General features: G+C 33.8%; 1 protein-coding gene across 4 annotated transcripts in view; it reads left to right on the forward strand.

Moving 5' to 3' along the window:
* The window catches only part of SLC16A7 (solute carrier family 16 member 7), a 156,696-nt gene that overhangs the window by 97,459 nt on the left and 36,197 nt on the right, over positions 1-23,040 (forward strand). For all 4 annotated transcript variants that reach the window (XM_012777162.3, XM_012777160.3, XM_076007445.1 and 1 more), the window contains exon 3: positions 6,534-6,777. In XM_012777162.3, coding sequence (XP_012632616.1) covers positions 6,564-6,777 — 214 coding nt within the window. In that variant the 5' untranslated portion in view covers positions 6,534-6,563. The remainder of the gene's footprint in view (positions 1-6,533; positions 6,778-23,040) is intronic.

Here is a 23,040-nt window from a genome sequence, read left to right on the forward strand (position 1 = left end):
ACTTCTGACCTCGAGCAATCCGCCTGCTTTGGCCTCCCAGAGTGCTAGGATTACAGGCGTGAGCCACTGCGCCCGGCCTGTTATCACATATTTTTTATACAAAAAATCTATGTATGTATCACAAACATATGTATGAACACACATACACACATATACATACATATATTCAGAAATGAACTACAACCAATTGTATTTGTGTTGTAGTGTGTATTTGTATTTTCAAATATGCCTACTCACAAAAATTTAAGTATGACTTACAGCACTTTTGCAGTAATCACTTGCTGACATGTACATAGGGGCAAAATATTTGAGTTATGCAACACTTGTGTTGCCAGCTGAGGTCAAATAAAGTAACATTCTGCCTTCTTGTTTCAGTTCTCCTACTGAAAACAAATGTCCTTTTGCAGTCTATTTAATGCCAGGTTTTTCACAGTTTTGTGCTTTTGTTGGTGATTTTGCTATTTAAAACGGCCCCCAGGAGTAGTGCTGTCTGGTGTTCCTCCAGTACAAGAAGTCTGTGATGTGCCTTGCAGAGAAAATGCTTGTGTTAGACAAGCTTCCTTCAGACATGAGTTACAGCGCTGTTAACTGTGAGTTCAATGTCAACGAATCAACAATCTACATTAAATAAGGTATCTTTAAACAGAAACACATATAAAACAAGGTTATATATTGATTGGTTGATAAAACTATTGTGATCAGAATCTCACAGAAACCTAATCCTATATTTCACCTATGAGCAACAGTTCTGTATTTACTAATTTGGTGTTCGTGATAACCTGATAGAACACAACTCCTATGCATAATTATAATCAACTGTATTCTGTAATATCAGATTAATAACTCTATATGCATAAAGGGTAAATGTAAAATTATAATATTAAATCAAAAAACTAAGTTGTCAAGAATACATATGAAAGAATCACATTTGAATAGAAATATATGCATATAATATTATAATAAACTATAGACATATAGCTTCATATTAAACTATTAAATTTTACCTGTTTGATCTATAAATTTATATATTTATTTATATAATCAAAATTTTATATGTAATATAAAATATTTAGTTTATTACATAGTAAATTTAGGAATGAATACACATATACATATATAGTATATATGTATATATAAAAGTATATATAAATATACTAAATAAAAGTATAAATAAAATTAAGGTAAATACAGTTATTATCCTGTTTTTACAGATGAAAATGCAGACTCAGAGTTTTATTACTTTACTGAATGTTACAGAGCAAGTGACAGAGTCAGTATCCAAAGCCTTTAAGCCATTATTCTTAATTTTTATGTCACAAGATAAAGCCATGTAAGAAAAATGAGGCTTAAAGGTACAATTTCATATTAAACTAGAATTATAGCGAATGGAATTATAGGCATACATAAATCTCCTCTTCTATTTCTCATTTTTTTGTATGGGAGACATAGCATATTTAAACACTGGGAAAATTCAAATTTATAGTATTATACTGGTGTTGACACCTATTCATTGTGTGAGTCTATATGAACCTTCATGTATGGTTTCCTGTCTGTAAATACTGGAAATTGCAACATTATTAAGTTTCCATATTCATATTTATAACATGATTTGAGTATTAGGTTACAATATTCATCTTGATATAATTATTTTAAAATATGGATTTAAGATTATTTAGAAATGTTATTTATGATTTTTGAAGTGACTGAAAAATGAATCATCAGGTTGCATTACTAAATGTTTACTATAGCAGATGTAATAAAAACTACAATAGTTTAAACTCATGAATTAGTAATGAAAGGATGGCTTAATTTCCTTTATGCAAGCAGGAAAACTGCAGAGTGAGGATATTAAGCGTCATGACTGTTCTTACACTCTGATTACACAACAGTAAGGAGTTTATCACCTAAATGCCATTTGTTATTTCTTCAATATTCTTCCAGTTTTTTCTAGTTTTTGAGCAATAAGAAAGTTAAGCACTTTAAAATACAATAACAACATTTACTAATATATAGATTCAGACTATTTAGACAACTTTCAAAGGCTGACTATTGTTTTCACTTGGTTTAACCAATACTTAAATCTCTCTTCTTTCTTCCATAAACATTATACACTTTTAAAGATACTATTTCCAGTGCTCATGTGTTGTACACTCATTATTTTGGTTTAACTGATGACCAAGGAGAAATAAGCCTATCTTCAAATTGAATAGATGAATAGGTAGATAGATAATTTTTATTGTTTCCAAAAAAGCAAACATGATTATAAAAGCAAACTGTAAACATACAAATCTTTTCAAAATAATTCTTGACAACGTGTGGTATTTTGGGTTGATTTTAGCAGTTTTAACATCTGCACAATATTAACTTATAGAAGTGTATTTGCCCTGATGATATTGATTGACCAGGATTTTCACTGTGTGCATTATTTGTTTGTGATTAAAGGTTTTTATTTGACATTGTTGCTATAGTTTATTTGACATTTTCAGTAGGTTTCTAACATACAGATGTATCCCTATGGGAAGAATTTTTCAAGTTATCTTCTTAATGTTTTGAAAAGCAGATGCCTTTGACTATTTTGATCCATAAAAATATTTTAGATACTGAAAGAATATAATAAAAATACCTAGGATTTTTTTGCTTGTTTTTTCCCTGAATACATTATTTCTAATCAGTTTTATATTGTTTTTAGAGTCAGCAGTGATTTGTGAAATCCAGTCCCTGACATTATCATTTTACTTGGGTCAGGTTTTTTAATGTCCCTGAGATTTGTCTTATTAAAAAACAGGAAAAATACCTTAAAGGACTTTTGTGAAACCTAAACTGAACAAATAAATACTTACTGGAAATAATAGGCCCTTACTTAGCATAATAAGTATGCAGTATTTATTAAGATTCTTTCATCCATTTTTATATACCTATAGATTACGTTAAAGGTTAATTTGAATGTCATACTTTAAATCACTAAGGGAAGAGATTTGAACTTCTGAATCTCTTCCATCTAATTAATGCCACTATATCTAGAGCTATGTTTTTGTGTGTGTGTGTGTGTGTGTGTGTGTGTGTGTGTGTGTGTGCGCGCGCACGCAGATGCTTGTGTGTATTTAGTCAGGAATAACTTGCAATTTTACTTTATTGTATCATCTTAGAAAAATCAAAATGATTTGTTTCCCCCATACCATTTTAAAATTAAACAAAGAATATTTTCAACCCACAGTTTCTAATGGGATAATAGGTGCATTTATCATTTATACCTCAACTTCTTCTAAAAGAGTAATTTGAAATTACTTTCAAAAAAGTAAACATAGACTGAGTGTGGTGGCTCTTGCCTCTAATCCTAGCACTATGGGAGACTGAGGCAAGAGGATTGCTTGAGCTCAGGAGTTCGAGACCAGCCTGAGCAAGAGCTAGACCTGTCTTTACTAAAAGTAGGCATCGTCGTGCATGCCTGTAGCCCCAGCTACTCAAGAGGCTGAGGCAAGAGGATTGCTTGACCCCAGGAGTTTGAAGTTGCAGTTAGCTATGATGACTCCACTACACTCTACCCAGGGTGACAGAGTGAGAGACACTGTCTTAAAAAAAAAAGTAAGCATATATCAAAACATCACAATATATTCCATAAATATATAATATACAAAATTTAAAAGTAACAATACTAAAAAAATAAAATTATTTTTTTAATATATGAATATACAATGTATATAAAACATATTTGAAAGACAAAACAAAACATAGAGTAAAAATGGAAATACTTCTCTATAAATCATGGTGGCAATTGAAGGTTTTATTTGGCAATTTTAAATTGTGATTTTTAGTTTTTGCATTTGCCATATTAAATGGAAACTGTGTAACCAAAAGAAAAATAATTGCTCACAAAGACAACAAAAAATCATAATATGATAAAAGCAGTATTCACAATTATCTATCTATGATTTATAAGATCACAGTAGTTCACTTAATTAGAAATATATGAATATAGAAGAAATAATGAAAATAAATATAAAAAAATATTAATAATGACTAAGTTAGGATAATGTGATTATGTATCATTTTTTTTTTCTTTTCTTAGTGTTCTAATATTCTGTTACAGGAGTTAGAAACTTGCAGTCTTCTGGCTAATTTGCATATAAAATTTTAATGGAACACAGCCATTCCCAATTTTTAAGTATTTTTTAATGGCTATTTTTGTTTTAAAACTATCAAGTTGAGTAGTTGCAAAGGAGACCATATGGTCAACAAAGCTTAAAATAATTTATTTTCTGGTCCTTTACAGGAAAAATTTACATACCCCTGTTTTATAATATATTTTATAGTATAACTACATTAATGTTATAAAATAAATTTCAAAAAATGTAATTATCCATCTAATTCAAAAGTAGCAGGATGGACATGCCATTTGTGACAATGTAGTTAAACCTGGAGGACATTATGCTAAGTGAAATAAGCCAGATATAGAGAGACAAATATCCATGATCTTACTTATATGTGAAATCCGAAAAAGTCAAATTCATAGAAGCAGAGAGTAGTTACCAGGGCCTGGTGCCAAAAGGTTGGGGACTGCTGGGTTAATAGGTACAAAGCTGCAGTTTTTTAGGATGAATAAGTCTAGAGATCTAGTGTGCAGCATGATAACTATAATTAATAATACTGTATTGCATACTGGAAACTTGCTAAGAGAGTAGATTTTAGATGTTCTCAGCACAAAAAAGGAAAATGGTAACTGTGTCAGGAGATGGATATGTTATTTTGATTTACTGTAGTAATCATTTCACCATATATATGTATATCAAAACATCATGTTTTATACCTTAAATATTTCCATTTTTATTTTTAAAAAATAACAGCTTAGAACCATCTCCACAATTATCAAAAAGGGGAAATAACAGAAGGCTGTAACAAAAGCCAATAGGTCATGTCAAAAGGCTATGCAAGAATTGTTTCATTCCTTGGTTCAGCCTTGAACAGGAAGGAAAATCTAGAGTTATAAGTATCAGTTAATGAGGTCAAACGAATGGTGATTAAAGTAAATGCATATGAAAACTGTCTTAGAGATATGTCTGACTCAAGTAAAATGAGAATTTTAACCTTCAGTCCTATTATCTGTTATCTGTAGCTTATACTGAATTTCCTCCTTCCATGAATGACTGTAAAATACTACGTTAAGAAATCTTTAAGTGCATTTGCCAAAATAAACAAAAAAAGAGCTATCATAAAGGTTTTCCACATAATTACTTTTTTATGGTGCTACTGATCATCTTAGTATTTATTCTAGTGAAACAGTGCTCTACCTATTTTAAGGTTCATTTTTATGATTTTTCCTATATGGCTTTCTGAAAGCAAAGTCCTCGTGTATAATCATAGAAATCTATAAAATTTTAATGTAGAGAATATTTTCACTCAAAATCTAAAGTGTGTGCATAGAACATCACTGAAAATATCTAATATGCTATTTGATATTAAGCAAAAATTCAACCCATATCTGTTTTTACAGATATTTGGGGTTCAGGGTAAGCTGTCTGAAGACATGTGGCAAAATTAGTTAATGTGTTTCAAACTTATCTTACCATTAGAAGAGTGGTTCTCTTGTACCTATTCATTGCAGTTGAAAATACCCACAAATGGAATGAGAGTAGGCTATAAGCAAGATGTTGAGAAACATTGGCAACTGCAGCTAAGAGCTAAGCAAGCAGCATTAGTCTACAAAGAAACATTGATGTTAGGGAACCAAGATGTTTCATTTAATTTCAAATGCATTAAGCTATATGAGAGCATTTTCTTCCACAGGATAGTGGCTGCATAAAGTTAGCAGTTATTTATTCCTACACATATCTAAAAGGAAAGCCCTTTTTCCCCACTCTCCTTAAACAAATGTATCATCCTTTTGATTGAGATAATTTAATTGCTAAGAAAAAAATACATTAAAAGTATCATTCTTAGAATGATAGGTAGCACCAGTTTTGGAAGTGCATTAAAATTAACTTAATTTCATAGAAACATAAAACTTCTAATCCTATAGGTTTAAAATATAAATCCAGGCTGAAATGGCCTTAAGTATTCTCAATTATGAAAAGTGGAAAAAATCTAAAATATGCTTACCATTTAATTCTTTATAATTCATCAGATTGAATACATGGTACTTTTTAAAATTTGTACAGAAAATCTTATTAATAAAATAAACATTTTGTATTAAGTAAATATTCTAAGTGAGGACTGTTTTGTTTTTCTTATGCTTACAAATAAGATTGAAATAGCTTTTATTTTTTGGTTGATACTTCAGATATAAATTCTCAACTTCACTTTGAGTAATTTTTGTTGCCATAAAAAAATTAAATGTTGTCAATTTTAGCCCTAACAGTCAGTTATATACCTCACATCAATTTTTCTGTAAATATTCTGATAATTTTCTGAGTACAACAGTATGAAAAATATTCATGAAAAAATCATATTATAGTTATAGCTGTAAAATACTATTTTAGTATCAAGAGTGGTAAAAAATGGAAACAAAGTTTAAACTCTTATTTCATATTTTTATACAGATTACTTGAATTTCAATTAGAGGAGCAGAAATGCCGCCAAGTACTCCACCACCTCAAGTTGTACCTCCAGATGGAGGGTGGGGCTGGGTTGTTGTTGGAGGTTCTTTTATCTCCATTGGATTTTCGTATGCGTTCCCCAAGGCCATCACAGTATTCTTCAAAGAAATTCAGACAATATTCAATACTTCCTACAGTGAAATAGCTTGGATATCATCCATTATGCTGGCTGTTATGTATGCAGGAGGTAAGATTCTTGGAATAAGTAAAATTCTAGTCTAAAAAAAAATTCCTCTATGTCGCAATGTTTTTCATACAGTGTCTTGATACATTAAAGCTCTGTTTTCATGATGTAGTCACTTAGAACTAATCAAAAGTATAATTAGAATTGAGTTTTTAATGATTTTAGTGATTCAACATCTTGAACTTTTCATTTCATTTTGATTCTTTAATTCTTTGATTCTATTGAGTATTTGTTTGAGTGAGAATTTATTTACACAAAGCAAGATTTACTACATTATGCAATTTCCAAGTGAAGCACCTTTCTTCTTAGTTTGGAATAAAGTCTGCAGTATGGTGTTGGTATCATTTTTTACTATCACTACAGATGGTAGAAATGCTTTCTTCTGAATGAGAAAGAAACTCAAGTTGTTCACAGTTTATAAGCCCAGAAAGTACTTCAGCTTAAGCTGCAAAAACTGAGCGTTATCATGTACACTCTGGACCTATTTAAGTTTGTGTGATTGAAATAATTTCTTATCTCTGTAAGACTCACTAAATATGACATATTTTTATTTAGGTGGTTGCCTGACAACTGTCTTGTTACATTCTATGTACAAATGAGAGTATGAATAATAAGGGACAATGAATAAATCAAAGTAGCATCTCACTAATGAATGTTAAAAAAATAAAATTATTAGTGCATTATTATGTCATATGTTTTCTTTAAATCAATCTCAATGGCAGACTAGACTGTTTGATACATTTTTTTTGAAAATCATTACTTAAAATATATGAATTCTTGAGTTTTCATTTTTCAACTGGATATTTGACTTTAAAAAACAGGTATGGACTTGTAAGACTTTAAAGAAATTATATAAACCTGCAGTCCCCATGGACCACTAATGGTCCATGGCCTGTTAGGAACTGGATCGCACAGCAGGAAGTGAGCAGTGGGTGAGCAGCCCAGCAAGGGAAGCTTCATCTCTATGTACAGCCGCTCCCCATGGCTTGCATCGCTGCATAAGCTCTGCCTCCTGTCAGATCAACGGCAGCATTAGATTCTGATACAAGTGAGAACTACTGCAAATTGTACATGTGAGGGATCTAGTTTGTCCACTTCTTATAAGAATTTAATGCCTGATGATCTGAGGTGGAGCTTAGGCAGTGATGTTAGTGCTGGTTAGTGGCTGCAAATACAGATTCTCATTAGTAGAGAGGTTTGACTGCACAATAAATGTAATGCACTTGAACCATCCCAAAACCATTCCCCTGGCCCCAGTCTGTGGAAAAATTGTCCTCCGTGAACCTAGTCCCTGGTGCCAAAGAGGTAGGGGACCATTGATATAAACTATTATATCTAGTGTAGTTTCTCATTTTATTAGTAAGGGTAATATGGCTATTAGTGATGGAGATATAACATTAGTAATAATATCCAATATTCATTAATATGTACTTTTAGTCAAGGCCTCTGTTAAGTACTTGATATGTGTGATATGATATAATCTTCTTAACAACCTTTGAAATAAGTATTATCTTCTTTCTATTTCATAGCTGAGGAAATGGAGAGATAAAATAGCTTTCCCAAGTCAAACAGCTTGTTAGTAGCAGAAAGAGATTGAGATGCCAAACACTATCCTTATGTTCTCTGCTTTTATCATATCTTCCTCTCGATATCTAGAAAGTGACACAGCCAGATCTGGCCCAGGCCAGCAAACCTGATTCAGTATTCTTTCCTCTCTATGCAGTGACTTGTGTGCTATAGTAACCAAGGTCATTTGTTTGGTTACACAATAATTATTTTTAAGACATTATCTCTTTATTGTACTGCCAAGGTAAACATTTGATCCTGAAATAATCCTGTGTGTGTATATTTGTGTGTGTGTGTGTGTGTGTGTGTGTGTGTGTGTGTGTGTGTGTGTTGGTGGTCATATGCATTTTCTACTTTGTGTATATAGTGATTTTAGATTAATTCAACATATGCTTCCCATATCCTTTTGGTTAGATTAAACATGCATTTTTCTTCCAGTATCTAAAGGTATCTTTAAAATGAAATTTGGTCATGTCAATGAAAACTTCTGCTTCTAAAACACTTTCTGAGAATCTCCTTTGGATAGTTGCTTTATGGATTATAATGGTGTTATTTCATGTGATTATAGAGACAGTAGGAATTGTGCAGCAGGTCTTCTTCCTCTATACTCTAAGTTAGGTGTTATTAATGCTTTGCTAGAACAATACACAAAGTCATCTTGACCTCAGATCCAAAAGTAGCTAAAATTAAGATATGTAGGGTTATTTTTCCTTCTTAAACACAACTGAAACAGACTCATTTAGTGAATTGATATAGGTCCATTGAATTTGGACCAGGTCTTATATATTTATAATTTCTCATTGTACAGATAGTTGACTAACTCTTAAGTATGACACAGATTTATGAAGCTTTTTAGTCAAGTCAAGTCTTAATTCACTTTACTAGTTTTCAGCAAACAACTTCAAATTTTCAGTGGCTTAAAAAAATACAAGTTTATTTCTTTCCCAAGCAATATTTCATCTAGTGGCTATTCGATCACCTAAGGGTTTGTATTGTTCCCTAAATTTGCTCTATCTGCTGAACAGAGTGAAGGCAGACAGTACAGAGGATTGGGGGATCATATAGGATATTTTAGGGACTAGGCTTCAAAGGGATAAACAACATTTCTGTACACATTTCACTGGTCATAACTTCTATACTGCCTTACTTAGAGATAGAGGCCATGGATGCTGGGAAATGCAGGTTTCCTAGAGGAAGAAACAGAATTGGATAGCATCCAGATAGTACTAGGCAGAGCTTGATATCTTAACAGTCATTCCCTAGTCACCAGAAGCAGGATGTGTTTATATACTCATCGTGGTCACATGATAGCCCTCTACTCCCTGGCTGGATAAAAGAAGCATTAGAGTGATGAATGGCATAATTAATTTTCTCAAACCATTACATCTCAATATGAAATTATAACAAGTAAATAACTATATATACTATAAATTAATATTTTCATTTTATTCATACTTATTTTTCTATTTTAGTATACATGGTATAAATTTTTAAAAGCCCAAAAGTATTTCTTTCATCAAGAAAAAGGCAGTTTGATAAAATAGTTATAAATTTGGAAAATATTGCCTTAAAGTTTTTATGGTAATAGATAATAAAATATGTCTGAATTAAATACTAATAGGGATTTTGTGTCTAGTTGTTTCCTCTAGTATTTCAAAGATTTCTGTTTATAGAAGCCTTTTAGGTTGGTGTTATAAAATATATTTAGAGACCATGAGGTGAAAAGGCATAGTTTACTATGAAGTATAATGAGTCTCTCTACCCAGTAACTGAAATATTCTGTTCAACATAATGCTAATTACATTAGCCTAGAGAACATTTAAGATCTGACATACTCATTAGGGCTTAGCACTCAACCTATTAATCACTATGGTGGGGTCATTGAGTAAGATGGAGCATGTTCAGAGTCCTGGCCTGTGATGTCAGGGCTAGAATCTCTTGTAGTAATTAGTTGGCATCTGGGTCTTGGTAGCAAGGTATTATCTTCCCTTCTGATGTCTGAATTAAAAATGAAACTAATGAAAGGTATGCAGGAAGAATAGAAAAGAATGCAAATTATGTTTATACCTTACTTTATCCTTAGAGTAATGGCATTAAATTACAGCAACCCATCTGTCTGTCCATATGGTCTCCGGGAGTTCTAGCAAATTTCAGCAAATAGGTTAAGCCGTGTGGTCACCCCATTAATAAAGCACTAAGTAGAGTTAGACAACATATTACAACTTAAACTTTCTACATTGTTTAGATGAATATAGGAATTTGTTTTGTAAACAGTGATTACATAGGATTGTCTTTTAGTGTAATGTTTGTCTTTGTTTTCCTGTGGAATGATAATCTAAGCATGGTTAGCTACGTAATCACGGAATACAGATTTTGAGCTGCCAGTCTCTATGAGTACCTTCTGATTTTTCTGGTGTCTGTTTTGACTTGGAAGAATCATCCATTCTGGAGAGCAGAATTGAGTTTGTATCCATGGCAACTTATTCTTCTGTTTTATGTGAACAGTGACTGCCACTTGTGCTAAAGTAAGGGTGATGGTTTTGTGATGGACTACTTTCCACAGGGGAACAAGTGTCGAACCTCTGAGCTTATCTTACTGGAAGCCAAGAAACAAAAGGTTTAGCATAGCAGGTTGGTGGCCATAACATACAATGGTTATTTTCCTATTCTTTTCAAATTTTAAGTAAGCTCACTATTTTATTCTGCTTTGTGCCCTAAATATTTTGTGAAATGAGAGAGGCTATTAAAATAATTCATATAGTGCTTTATCTTAGCAGCAATTTAAAAAAGAAGCTCATTCCATTTCTGTGTTTAAGATAGCTAGGATTTTCATCTTAGCTTTACAAAAACCAAAAAGTACCAGTTATACTTGGACAGTCCTGTGCAAGCAGCTTGTGGACTTCTTATGCCTATGCCATGTTATTTATTTAATTTTTTTTAACCTGTGAGTATAAATATTGCTAAAGTTTTCCTAGGAAACATGGTACAGTGTGGCAGAAACTATTATGCTCACCATATATTCATGTACTCCTCTGTATTTCCCAGCTTTCCTTCCCTTAGGCTGAAACCAAGTGACTAGTTCTGACCAATGAAATGTGAGTGGAAGGACATATGTCACCACCAGACCCCTCCTGAACAAGGTAGTTTGAGCTGGTGTGCATCTTCCATATCCATCCTCTCCACTTCAACAACCTTGTTGCATTTGACATGGCTACAAGGGGAAGGTCGTTGACCTACCTCAAACAGAATTAGTAAAAAAAAAAAAAAAATTTATTAAGCTTCTGAGGATTGTTATACAGAAGACCCTACACCATACCGATCATCACAAACATGAAGGCTTAGTTCGTTGTGCAACTACAATATAAGTTACTTAAATTATTTCATGGGAAAGAGAACAGATTATGAGATGTCCTTAGTCAGTTTAGCTTATATTGTGAGAACATTTCTACATGTGCTACTTCATCAGTTCTCTGTTAGAGAAGAGGAATCCTTCAGTACCACAAATAAGAAAGGAATTATAAATGAATATTGGATATTATCATTGTCAGTTTTCATGGGAATGAAAGTGAGAGGTGGGCCTTCAAAACACAGAGTAGGGATCAAGTCATGCCCATGGAGCTTACTATGATTAAATGTCTCTTCATCCCTCCCAAGACAGGAGGGAGGCAGGGGTCAAGGATGGATTGTAAGGATGCTAAGGGCCTTTGAAACTGTTTCAAGGAGAAACCCTGCAGAGGGATGATAATCTAGTGCACATAATATCAGCTTATTACTAAATGTCATTTTCAGCAGACAACTTCATGAAAACATTCTCTGACTAACACATGTACTTTAGTGAACCTTTCATTTACTGATTTATAAAAATAAACTATTAATTTATAAACTGGTAAGAATAGGAATATCTTTCTTAATTTTTGGTTTAATATTGCTCTAAAATATGTTATTATATATTTACTTTAAATGGATGTTTTTTGGTTGCTAATTATAGAAACCTGATTGAAATGCCCTAAGGCCTAAAGAGAAGCCTTCATGTATGCAAATCAGAGGAGAAGCACAGATACCAGTATCTTCCAGGTCAACCAGCACCAGTGATTCTATATGTCTAGCATGTTGCACTCTCTCCTCTCTCCTCTGCTTCTTTTGGAGGGACAGTTTTGTTTATTTATATTGATATCCTTGCCCTGACATAGGGAAGGTGGTTGCCAGCATCTCAGCCTTATATTTCAGGCTCAAATTTGACATGAGAAAGACTGGCCCTCTTTGCTAAGTTATACTTTGACAAATTCTAAGGAGGATTGGTAGAGACCTGGACTGCTTTGCATGTGACTTGCAGGCAGTGGATGAATGAGGGACTAGCATTGGCCACCTGAATGGAACTATGCATCTGAGATAGGAATGGAGCATTCCCTAATAGAAAGGTGATACTGTTCCTAGAGGAAGAAAGGGTTTTGAAGAGACAAAGCAATAAGTGCTGACTATTCTACTCTTTAGAAGATTAATGTTTTCCAACAATAAAACCATACTGTGTTCACTAATCACTCATGGGAAATTTTGCATTTAGATATGTTAGTTACCTAGCTAGCTAGCTAGACAGGTAGATAGATAGATAGATAGATAGATAGATAGATAGATAGATAGATAGATAGATGATAGATAGATTATATGTCCAAATGCATATACTGTATTTAGAAAATCTATTGCCTAATGAAATATTAGGCTTAGTAGCCACCAGAGGACCCAATTGCATCTTATATGAGTCAGTCTGTAGAGTGGAAACTTAGATATATAAAGTCCAGGGATCTCAAAGTGTGGATTAATGGTTTGATAGTCCATTGAGAGGAAGAGTAGGCTGGGCACGCTGGCTCACGCCTGTAATCCTAGCACTCTGGGAGGCCGAGGCTGGCAGATTGCTCAAGGTCAGGAGTTCGAAACCAGCCTGAGCAAGAGCGAGACCCCATTTCTACTAAAAATAGAAAGAAATTAATTGGCCAACTAAAATATATATAGAAAAAATTATCTGGGCATGGTGGCACATGCCTGTAGTCCCAGCTGCTCGGGAGGCTGAGGCAGCAGGATTGCTTGAGCCTAGGAGTTTGAGATTGCTGTGAGCTAGGCTGACTCCATGGCACTCTAGCCCAGACAACAGAGTGAGACTCTGTCTCAAAAAAAAAAAAAAAAAGAGAGAGAAAGATAGAATAACATAGTAATTAAAATAGTGACCACCAAAATAGCAGATATGAAATTGGGATTTTGCCCTTTTATTGTTCAGGCTACTTAACATTTAATTTTGGACTCTCAGTTTCCTCACCCGTAAAATCACAGGAGAATATATACATTTGTGTGTATATATGTAAGAGTGTGTGTATGTATAGGATGTACTCTCCTGTTCAAAGTTATTGTTTGATGCTTAGGAAATTGTAGTTTTTGATTCATTGTAGTGATTGCTGCTACTGCTATTTTTGATATTAATAAACTATAGGGAACAAGAAAGATGGTTAAGTCAGACTTGAGCAACCTGTGCCAGGAGGATTTGGAAACAGCACATAAAGCGAAAACTGAATAGGTCAATAATCATTTCTAAAATAAATGGTATGGACTTATTCATATTTTCTGTGTCACTGTCACTTCCACTATGCTTCCTACTATTTGGATAGTGAAGTAGACATTGGTCATTCTTTTGGGCCATCTTATACCTTTGAAAATCCTTCCTATGTTTAGAGAATTCTCAACTTCATCATTTCCTGCCTCCCCAAAGAAAAAGCCAGAAATTTACTTTCTCAGAATTCCTTGCACTTAGGGCACAGGCATGTGACCCAGGACCCATCAACCCAGTGTAGCAAGGCTAGTTTTGATTCAGAATCTACTAATGTGAAAAACCAGATTCCTTGAGGATCACATTTAAATGAGGTGGTTATAGATAATCCATAATCCATTTGACAGAAAAGTAATGTCAATGTTCGAGGTCAGAGGAACTTGTGATGCACACCATAGGGCGTGCACATATAGGGCGTGCACACTATAGGGCGTGTGGCCATTGTTGGCAACAGTGATTTCTCTACTGGCGCAATCAGTTTATAGTGTGATGTGGACAGCCTTCAAGCTTGGTTTTTGATACTCCCTCATATTCTCTGACTTACTTTTATGTCTTTATTAAATGCTTCATTCTTTAACTGGGATATATGATGGATATGTGTGGAGTTAACTCCTTGTGAGGTCTGGCATGAAATGCTTCCTTGAGCTAATTGTTTTGAAAACTTTTTTTATTAATATTTCTTTTAAAAGAAGGGACCTTCCTACTCCTCCCCAGCAACAACATTTATATGAGGATTGAAGAATTTGCCACAGTTCTATTTAATTAACTATTTAAAACAGCCTTATAAAAATAGAAATTAAATTTCATATTTTTGTATGCTGTGAATGACTTAAGTTTGATGGACTGTGTCAGAAAATGCAAGGTAAAAACACTTTGGACACTTTTTCTTTATTATAATAGTAGTGACTTTGGCAGAATAATTGAATTATTCCAAAGAGATTTGTAAATTATTAATCTAGATGGCTGTCCTTCAGCAAGAATTTGCTCAGCTGGTTAGAATTATATGCTACAGGAGTGTAATTCATAGATTTGACCCTAAGGTGAGGCCCTGAAAATGGCAGCAACTAATCCTACACAGTATTGTACAAGTGTATTTACTTACATTCATCAGAAGTGGGGATGTCTAGATATCCAGTATCACAATTACAAAGAAAACCTTCTATAATTTCACTCACTCATTTATTTATTGCACGGATATATATTGGGCATCTACAATGTGCAAAACACTGACGTGGCACCAGGGAAGATACACTGAGCCATCAAACACAGGCTGTGCTTTCAGGATATGAAATAGGTACTTACACTTTTCCTTATTTAATTACAGTTATGATAATGTGTTAGTAAAGAAACACAGTAGGTTACAGATCTTATAACTGAGTGGTCAGGCAATATTTCTTTGAGCTGAACTTGAAGGATGAGGGTATAGCATTAGTCAAGGGAAGAGAAGTGTTTGAGGCACAGGAACCATATATGAAATTCCTCGAAGAGTTATGGAGAGTTCTTATAACCCCAGTGAGGTGAATGTGATTGATATGTGGGGGAAAAGATGGCGAAAGGAATAGCTGATGACCTAAAAGCTGCTGGAAATGATCCTGGGCCGCATATCGTGTATCTGCATAGATACGAGAAGAAGATCAGAAATACTTCTGTATTAGTCTGCTCTGCCTGCCATGAAAGAATATACCACAGACTGAGTAGTTAAGACAACAGAAATGTATTTCTCACAGTCATGAGGCAGGAAGTCCAAAGTCAAGGTATCAGTAGAGTTGGTTTCTGGTAAGGTGTCTCTCCTTGGCTTGTGGGTGGTTGTCTGCCTATCCTGTCTTCACGTGCTCTTTTCTCTGTGTATACACCTCCAGTGTCTCTCTTCTTATGAAGACACTAGTCATGGTGGTATTTCTGAGTATTTCTCATGACTTAATTTAACCTTAATTACCTCCTAAATGACTTTTTCTCCATAGATAGTCACATTAAGGGTCAGGGCTTCTATGTGAATTTTGAAGGGACACAATTTAGTTCATAACAGGTACCAAGATCATGATTCTTGAGTATTTTCCTCCTTTTTAATCAATTTTAGGAGCATTTTCATCATCCAGATTGTGTTACAATATAGGTGGTTGTCACTCATGGTAGTTATGCTCTACTAAGCTGCCACAAACACTGAATTAACAAATACTAAACTCCTGCATCTAGGGAAAATACAGGGTTAGGATCCTGTGAACCTCTGGCCATGACATTTTTACCAACCCAACAATATATGGCTGTTTTCTGTGTGTTTCTGTTTAAAGACACCATTAAATATATATCACTGATTCATTAACAGTGAATTTATGGCTAATGGCACTATAATTTTTTTCCTGAATAAAACTTATCTAATCCATATGTTTTCTCCATAAAGCACATTACAACCTTCTTGTGCTTAGGAACACCAGCCAGCATTTCAGCACTATGATTGTGGATTGTTTTAAACAGCAGAATTACCACCAAAAAGCACAAAACATGGTATCACATAGACCGTGAAAAAGACACGTGTTCACAGTATGGGAGTTGACATAAGAACGCAGATCATTACCTGGAAACATGCATATCTATCAATCCAAAATTTTCCCCACTCTGCACATATCTACAATGACTTCAAAAGAACTGACAGGATTTATTTTGGATGTTACAAATAAATTTTAGTGAGTAAATGAATTTGCAAAAATAAAATCTGCAAATAATGAGGATTGACCATACCTATATAGCCTTTCTCTGATAAAATTATTTATATATCCTGTGATGTATAAACATATTTATCATTACTCAATGTTTTTATTACAGTTGGTTTATTTATTGCCTGCACAACCATAAAGCTAATTTATATTAGCATTTTTGTAGCTGAGCATTGATTATTACCCTGGATTTTGCTGAAGTTCTTCTGAAAGGAACAACACTTCCTTAAACTATTAAAGTAATAATGATTGCACTCAGAATCTCTCTAGTTATTAGGACAGCATTAATTGTAAAGCCTTGAGAAGCTTCTATGGGAGCTTTGATGGGATTTTTTTTTTTTTTTTTGAGACAGAGTCTCACTTTGTTGCCCAGGCTAGAGTGAGTGCCATGGCATCAGCGTAGCTCACAGCAACCTCAAACTCCTGGGCTCAAGTGATCCTCCTGCCTCAGCCTCCCTAGTAGCTGGGATTACAGGCATGCGCCACCATGCCCGGCTAATTTTTTTCTATGTATATTGGTTGGCCAATTAATTTCTTTTTTATTTATAGTAGAGACAGGGTCTTGCTCTTGCTCAGGCTGGTTTCGAACTCCTGAGCTTGAGCAATCCGCCCGCCTCGGCCTCCCAGAGTGCTAGGATTACAGGCGTGAGCCACCGCGCCTGGCCAAGGGATTTTTAAAAATTGATGAACAACTGATGATCCATAGCTTTGAATGATTCTGATTAGCATGTTTTGTGCATGACTACAGAATTCTGTTGGCTCGTGTTGTTGTGCTTTGGTTTTACCTCTCATGTAATCAATGATTGGATTGGAGGCAGCCAAGGGAAGCAACCTGTACATTCTCTCAGCACCCCAGGCAATGAGTGTGCATTCTTAGAAGGGTGAAAGGGAATAATGCCAATAAGTAGTAGAACTCTGATATACTTCAGATTCATCTCTTCTCTTCAGATGGTGAGTAAAGAGCATCTGTAAATATTACTATGAGAGAAATCTGGATAGTGAACAAAGAGGAGCAAAAGGAGAAACATTATGTATAGGCAGTTGATTTGGAGTTTCTTTTAATTTTTCCAACCTTCCACTAGGTAATCCAATGCTCATGTCTATGACTTACATTGATATAGAAATACAAAGATCATCTGTAGACCAAAAGCATTTAAAGTATCTTTTTGGTCCTATTTTAATATAATAATTAGAAGAGAAAAAAATGCAGTTAGTTAAAAACATTTGAGATTTTATCTCAACTGGTATATACTGTGGTGATACTGGTGGGAAGATGAAATGGTAAGTGTCTTGGCAATGATAGTTGTGAAATCTATGTAGCACAAACAACAGATGGTGGCTTATTTGACTTTTGGGCAAGAAGTTAGCGATAGAAACTGCTGTTGAAACAGATCTTTCTCAATGTTACAGATTTCTATCATCTTACACAGAGTCAACATGCATCTAGATACTGAAAAACTTTTTAAAGCTTCCCTTTTTACTCTGAGCCCCTTGTTGTCTAGGACAATCTTTTCCCCCCACGCTTCTGTCAGAAATATGCAAAGAGTTGAATTTTAATAACCTCATTTAGAGTGTCTTTGGACACTTAGAGATTGTCATTAACCTTTCAAATGTTTTTTAGACACCAGGAGTTTTCACAATTAGTTGAAAATATATGTAAAATATCTACGTATAGTTAATTTGGCACTTTCAGATAAAGAAAAACATATTTAATGAGATGACTCAGATAAAATGAACTGTAAGCCTTTCTCATGAACACTATAAGCCTTACTCATGAACATGAACACTTTTCTCCATAAGAAATATTACATACCGTTATGTTGGAGCAAAAATATTACTTAGCAGTGTTCCTTAAATCAAACATGATATGGTTTAGAAGCTGGATAAAACTTTCCAAAGCCAGCCATAACCTCTGCTTCTTAGAGTTGGCTCCCATATTAGATCAAACACAATTGAACTAGAAGCTTGAGGCAATCCATCCATGCTTGTGAAACTGCTTTTCTTAACAAAATAGCCTGGCCCCTGTACACCATAAGCATCCCAAAATAATCCTGTGAATGTAAAAGGAAAAGGTTTTTTATTCATTTCATATTTTAAGTTCATATTTGTGACTCTTAATTTGTCTATTTCACTGATTTTGTTCTCTTAAGTTTATTGAATGAAATAGCAGTTAATGTTGAACAATTATTATGTGTAGATTTTATTCTATTTGTTAAGAAACAAAATTGAAAATAAAAATGCTATTCTGCATTTATTCTCCCTTAGGATGCTTGCTCTGTAGTAGCAGTCAGAAAAACACAACTTACAAAGTATCTGAACTTCTGTTTGGTTTCTGACAGTTTTTTTCATGTTGTTGTTGCTTTAGCTAAATCACAAATACTTATTTACTATAGAATGAATTAATATGATGCAAATTAAATTAGCTAAATATAGAAATACTAGTTTTACCTTCAATGATGCATATGTAATATTCATGACCTTCCAAATATAACTGTTTATTTGTTATGGTGTTTTTCCTACGAGGTGTTCCTTTATCCACTGGGTATTTCATTTATTCTTTTGGAGTACTTAATCACTCATTTAAGTGAATATTCTACATAAATTCTTTTTCCAAAACATATCAAAACATTTCAGAGATGTGTAACTGATGTTTTTTTTCCCTAAATTCCTAAACAAAACAGTTTTTTTCCACCTTTATTTATTTATTTATTTATTTATTTATTTTGAGAGGCATTAACATAGCAGAATAGTAGTTTAGAGCCTAGAGGAACGGGCTATGTTCAGATTCCAGTGCTACCCCTTAATAACTGAATAATTTTGGCAAGATCCTCAATAGCTTTCTACTTCAACTCTGTATGCATAAATTGTACATGGCTTATTTTTATAATATATATTTATGGACTCTATTAATTTCCCATAATTAAACATGATAATAAAGAACAAGGTGGCTATCTGGCAAAGATGTCTTACCATCTAAACCTGTTTATGTTAAGGTAATGTTCTAGCATTGAGCTTGTTTAAGCTATTTTGAAAATTTGAAATTATCAAAAGATATGGGCAGCTTCTGCAGCATGGAAACTAGGGAAAATGGATAAGAAGGAAAGAAAGTATCATATGATAATGCTTATTTTGCCTTAGATTTCAACCTAAAAGAATTATGGAAATAAGGAAGGGGAAAAATGATTCATCTTTCTCTTACTTTGGCCACTTTTTTACCTATCTTCTTTTATATATATATTTTTGGAGATAAGGTCTCACACTGTCATCCAGTCGCCCAGGCTAGAGTACAGTGGCACAATCACAGCTCACTGCAACCTCAAACTCCTGAGCTCAGGATCCTCTTGCCTCACCCTCCCAAGTAGCTGGGACTGCAGGCACATGCCCAGCTGTCCATCCTTCTAGATGCTGTCTAAATTAGATGTTTTAACATTTAGTCCAGGCTTTATTTTCCTTCTTCTAGGTTTCCTTCTCCTTTTTTTTTTTTTTCAATGCAATAGACTAAGAAAAGCTACTGGATGTCACAAAACTCATTGTAAGGTTTTTACTACCTTTTGTTGTGGATAGCTGTGTACTGTGTTCAAACAGACTTTATCACAATATGTGCACAAAATGATCACCATACTCAGTAACATAATGCATCCAGAGAAAATTCAAAACAGAGAACCTAAAATCATTAGAAATATGTATTTGTGAGATTGTGCTTTTTTTGAAGTAGAGCATATCTCTTGTAGAAAGACAAAATATATTATATTTTTATAAATTGGTGGAAACATCATGCCTAAGAAGAGGTATAATAAAACAATATGAAATCCTGAAGAGAATGGATTATGTGAATAGATATGTTAACTAAATTCTATAATATTGAAATTGCAATGGGAAAAGATAAAGAAAGTTGAGCCCAAGAGAAGCCTGAGAAAGATCAATTTTATAACATAAGAGAATATAATCCTATAGAATATATGATCAAAATTTTAAAAATAAGCAAAGTTCTGTAACAGAATAAAACAAAATTTTGATAAATTCATGAGTGATAGATCTAGATATAAGTGGAAATGAAGGTACTTAATATATATTTATTATCAATCTACCCTTACAGGGCATTGTTTTATTGTGAATTTACTAATAATAAAATAGAATGCTAATATTTCAAGGAAATACTGGAAACAAGACTCATAATTAGGTCTATCTGGACTTTAAAGCTCATGTTTCTGTTCACTTTGCTATTTTAGTAATATCTGGATTTCTTACTACTATACTTCTTCCTTTCCTTTTCTAATCTCTTTAGGTTGTTGCCATGTGCAGCAGCCATCTATTCCAATTTATTGACATCTATTATGGCATCACTGTCAAAAGAACACAGTATTGGGAGAACAATAAATTTGTCCCAGTTTGGAATTTTCTTATATCATTATTACATATGTATTTACAGTTGAGTAAAATTTATTATTAGGTATTTTTTCTTTTTTCTTTTTTAGTACACACTCATGAATGTGGTTTATGTTTTCTTGAAATAGATTTTAGTCTTGTGAAGGCATAATTAGTTCCCATACCAATAGAAATATATCTCTTTCTCTTATTGAAAATGACCAGTCATGGTAGTGTGAACTTCTTATAATGCTGAAATAAAATAGAGAACAAAAGTATAAACTTTGAAGTCAGCCAGATGTAGTAATGTCCTGTTGTCAGTGTTTCCTTAGTGTGTTATCTATCCCCTCTAAACTTTAGTGCTTTCTCTACAATATGGGGGAAAATGAGATTCCAACCCAAACACTTTGTTGTATTTGGAAAAAAGGTAATTCATGAAATAGTACCTATCAATATTATCATCATCACCATTATCATCATTCAATCCCCTACCCTTCTAATTTCCTGGCTCCCCAACTCTTGACCTCCTAGTCTGAATGTTAACCACTAGGTGAATGTAAACTATACAGCAGGATTTCCTGGTCTCCTTTAATTCATGGTCAGGAATCTCAAGTGGATTCTTAATGCTGTCTAGTAACCATAGTCTGTATTTTATTGCTTTAGCCCAGTCTTTCTCTCTCACCCTATGAGATGATTATTTCCCATTCTGTCCTCATTCTTCAAATCCACTATCATTCCTCCTTCATTGTTCATCCCAGAAGATAACTTAGATACTGATTTCATTAAGAAAGTTGAAGTAATCAAAAGGACTCAAATCAAAAGGACTTTTGATTACTTTTAAAGTAATCAAAAGTAATCAAAAGTTGAAGTAATAAAAACTTCCATATTTCTACTACCACATTCTCCTACCTGTTTACATCCGGGCCTGTATGCTTTATCTTGTCTCCTGTACTAACTGCATCCTAGCTAAGTCCAACTCATGCACTTCCTCCCTTTCCTCCCGACCTGTTAAATGACATTACTATGGATGAAATTCTTTCTTCTTTCTCCTTCACTAGCAATATTTCCCCCCACAACTAGACTATCCCCATAGTATATAAGCATGACATTCTATCTTCCAACATGGGAAAAAACAAAACAAGGCCAGTGACAAATGTTCTTTGGACCTATATTTTCTGTCAGCTACAACCCTATTTATGTCTTTTCCTTTAAGCAAAACTTCTTGAAAGTGTTACTTTAATTTCTCTCTTTCCATTCTTTCTGCCCCAACTCCAATCAGAATTTTTCTCTTACCCCTCATCTGAAATTGGTTTTTCCAAGCATTCTCATGACTTCTGTGTTACCAGTGTAGTAGTCATTTCTCGGTGCTCATGGTACTTGACCTTTCAGGAGCATTTGATATAGTAGTAGATCACACTGTCTTCCGCAAAACACTTTCTTGATTTTTGCTTGTGAAAAGACTACACTTTTTCTTTTTCTTTTGATGCTGTTAGCCACACCTTCTCAGTATTTATTTTGGTTCTTCCTTTCCCCTTAAATTCTCAATGTTGAAAGGTTGGCTCTTAGATCTTTGTTATTTATGTATTTGCTCCATAGGTGACCTTGTACTTTCTCATGATTTTAGCTCATATATATAGGTTGATACCTCCTAAATTTATATACACTGTCCCTACCTCTTCTTAACTCTAGACCTGTGTATAAAGTTTCTTTTAACATTCCCACTCAGATGCCTAATGGGTATCTCTAACTTGACATAACTAAAGTTGTGGAAATAACCCAAGTGCCCATCAATACATGAGTGGATTAATAAAATGTGGTATATATATATGTGTGTGTGTGTGTGTATATATCTATATATATAAACCATGGAGTACTATTCAGCTTTAAGAAACAATGGTGATATAGTACCTCTTGTATTTTCTTGGCTAGAGCTGGAACCCATTCTACTAAGTAAAGTATCCCAAGAATGGAAAAACAAACACCACATGTTCTCGCCAGCAAATTGGTATTAACTGATCAACACAAAGTGGA

The sequence above is a fragment of the Microcebus murinus genome, chromosome 10, assembly GCF_040939455.1.
Source record: "Microcebus murinus isolate Inina chromosome 10, M.murinus_Inina_mat1.0, whole genome shotgun sequence".
Classification (NCBI taxonomy): domain Eukaryota; kingdom Metazoa; phylum Chordata; class Mammalia; order Primates; family Cheirogaleidae; genus Microcebus; species Microcebus murinus.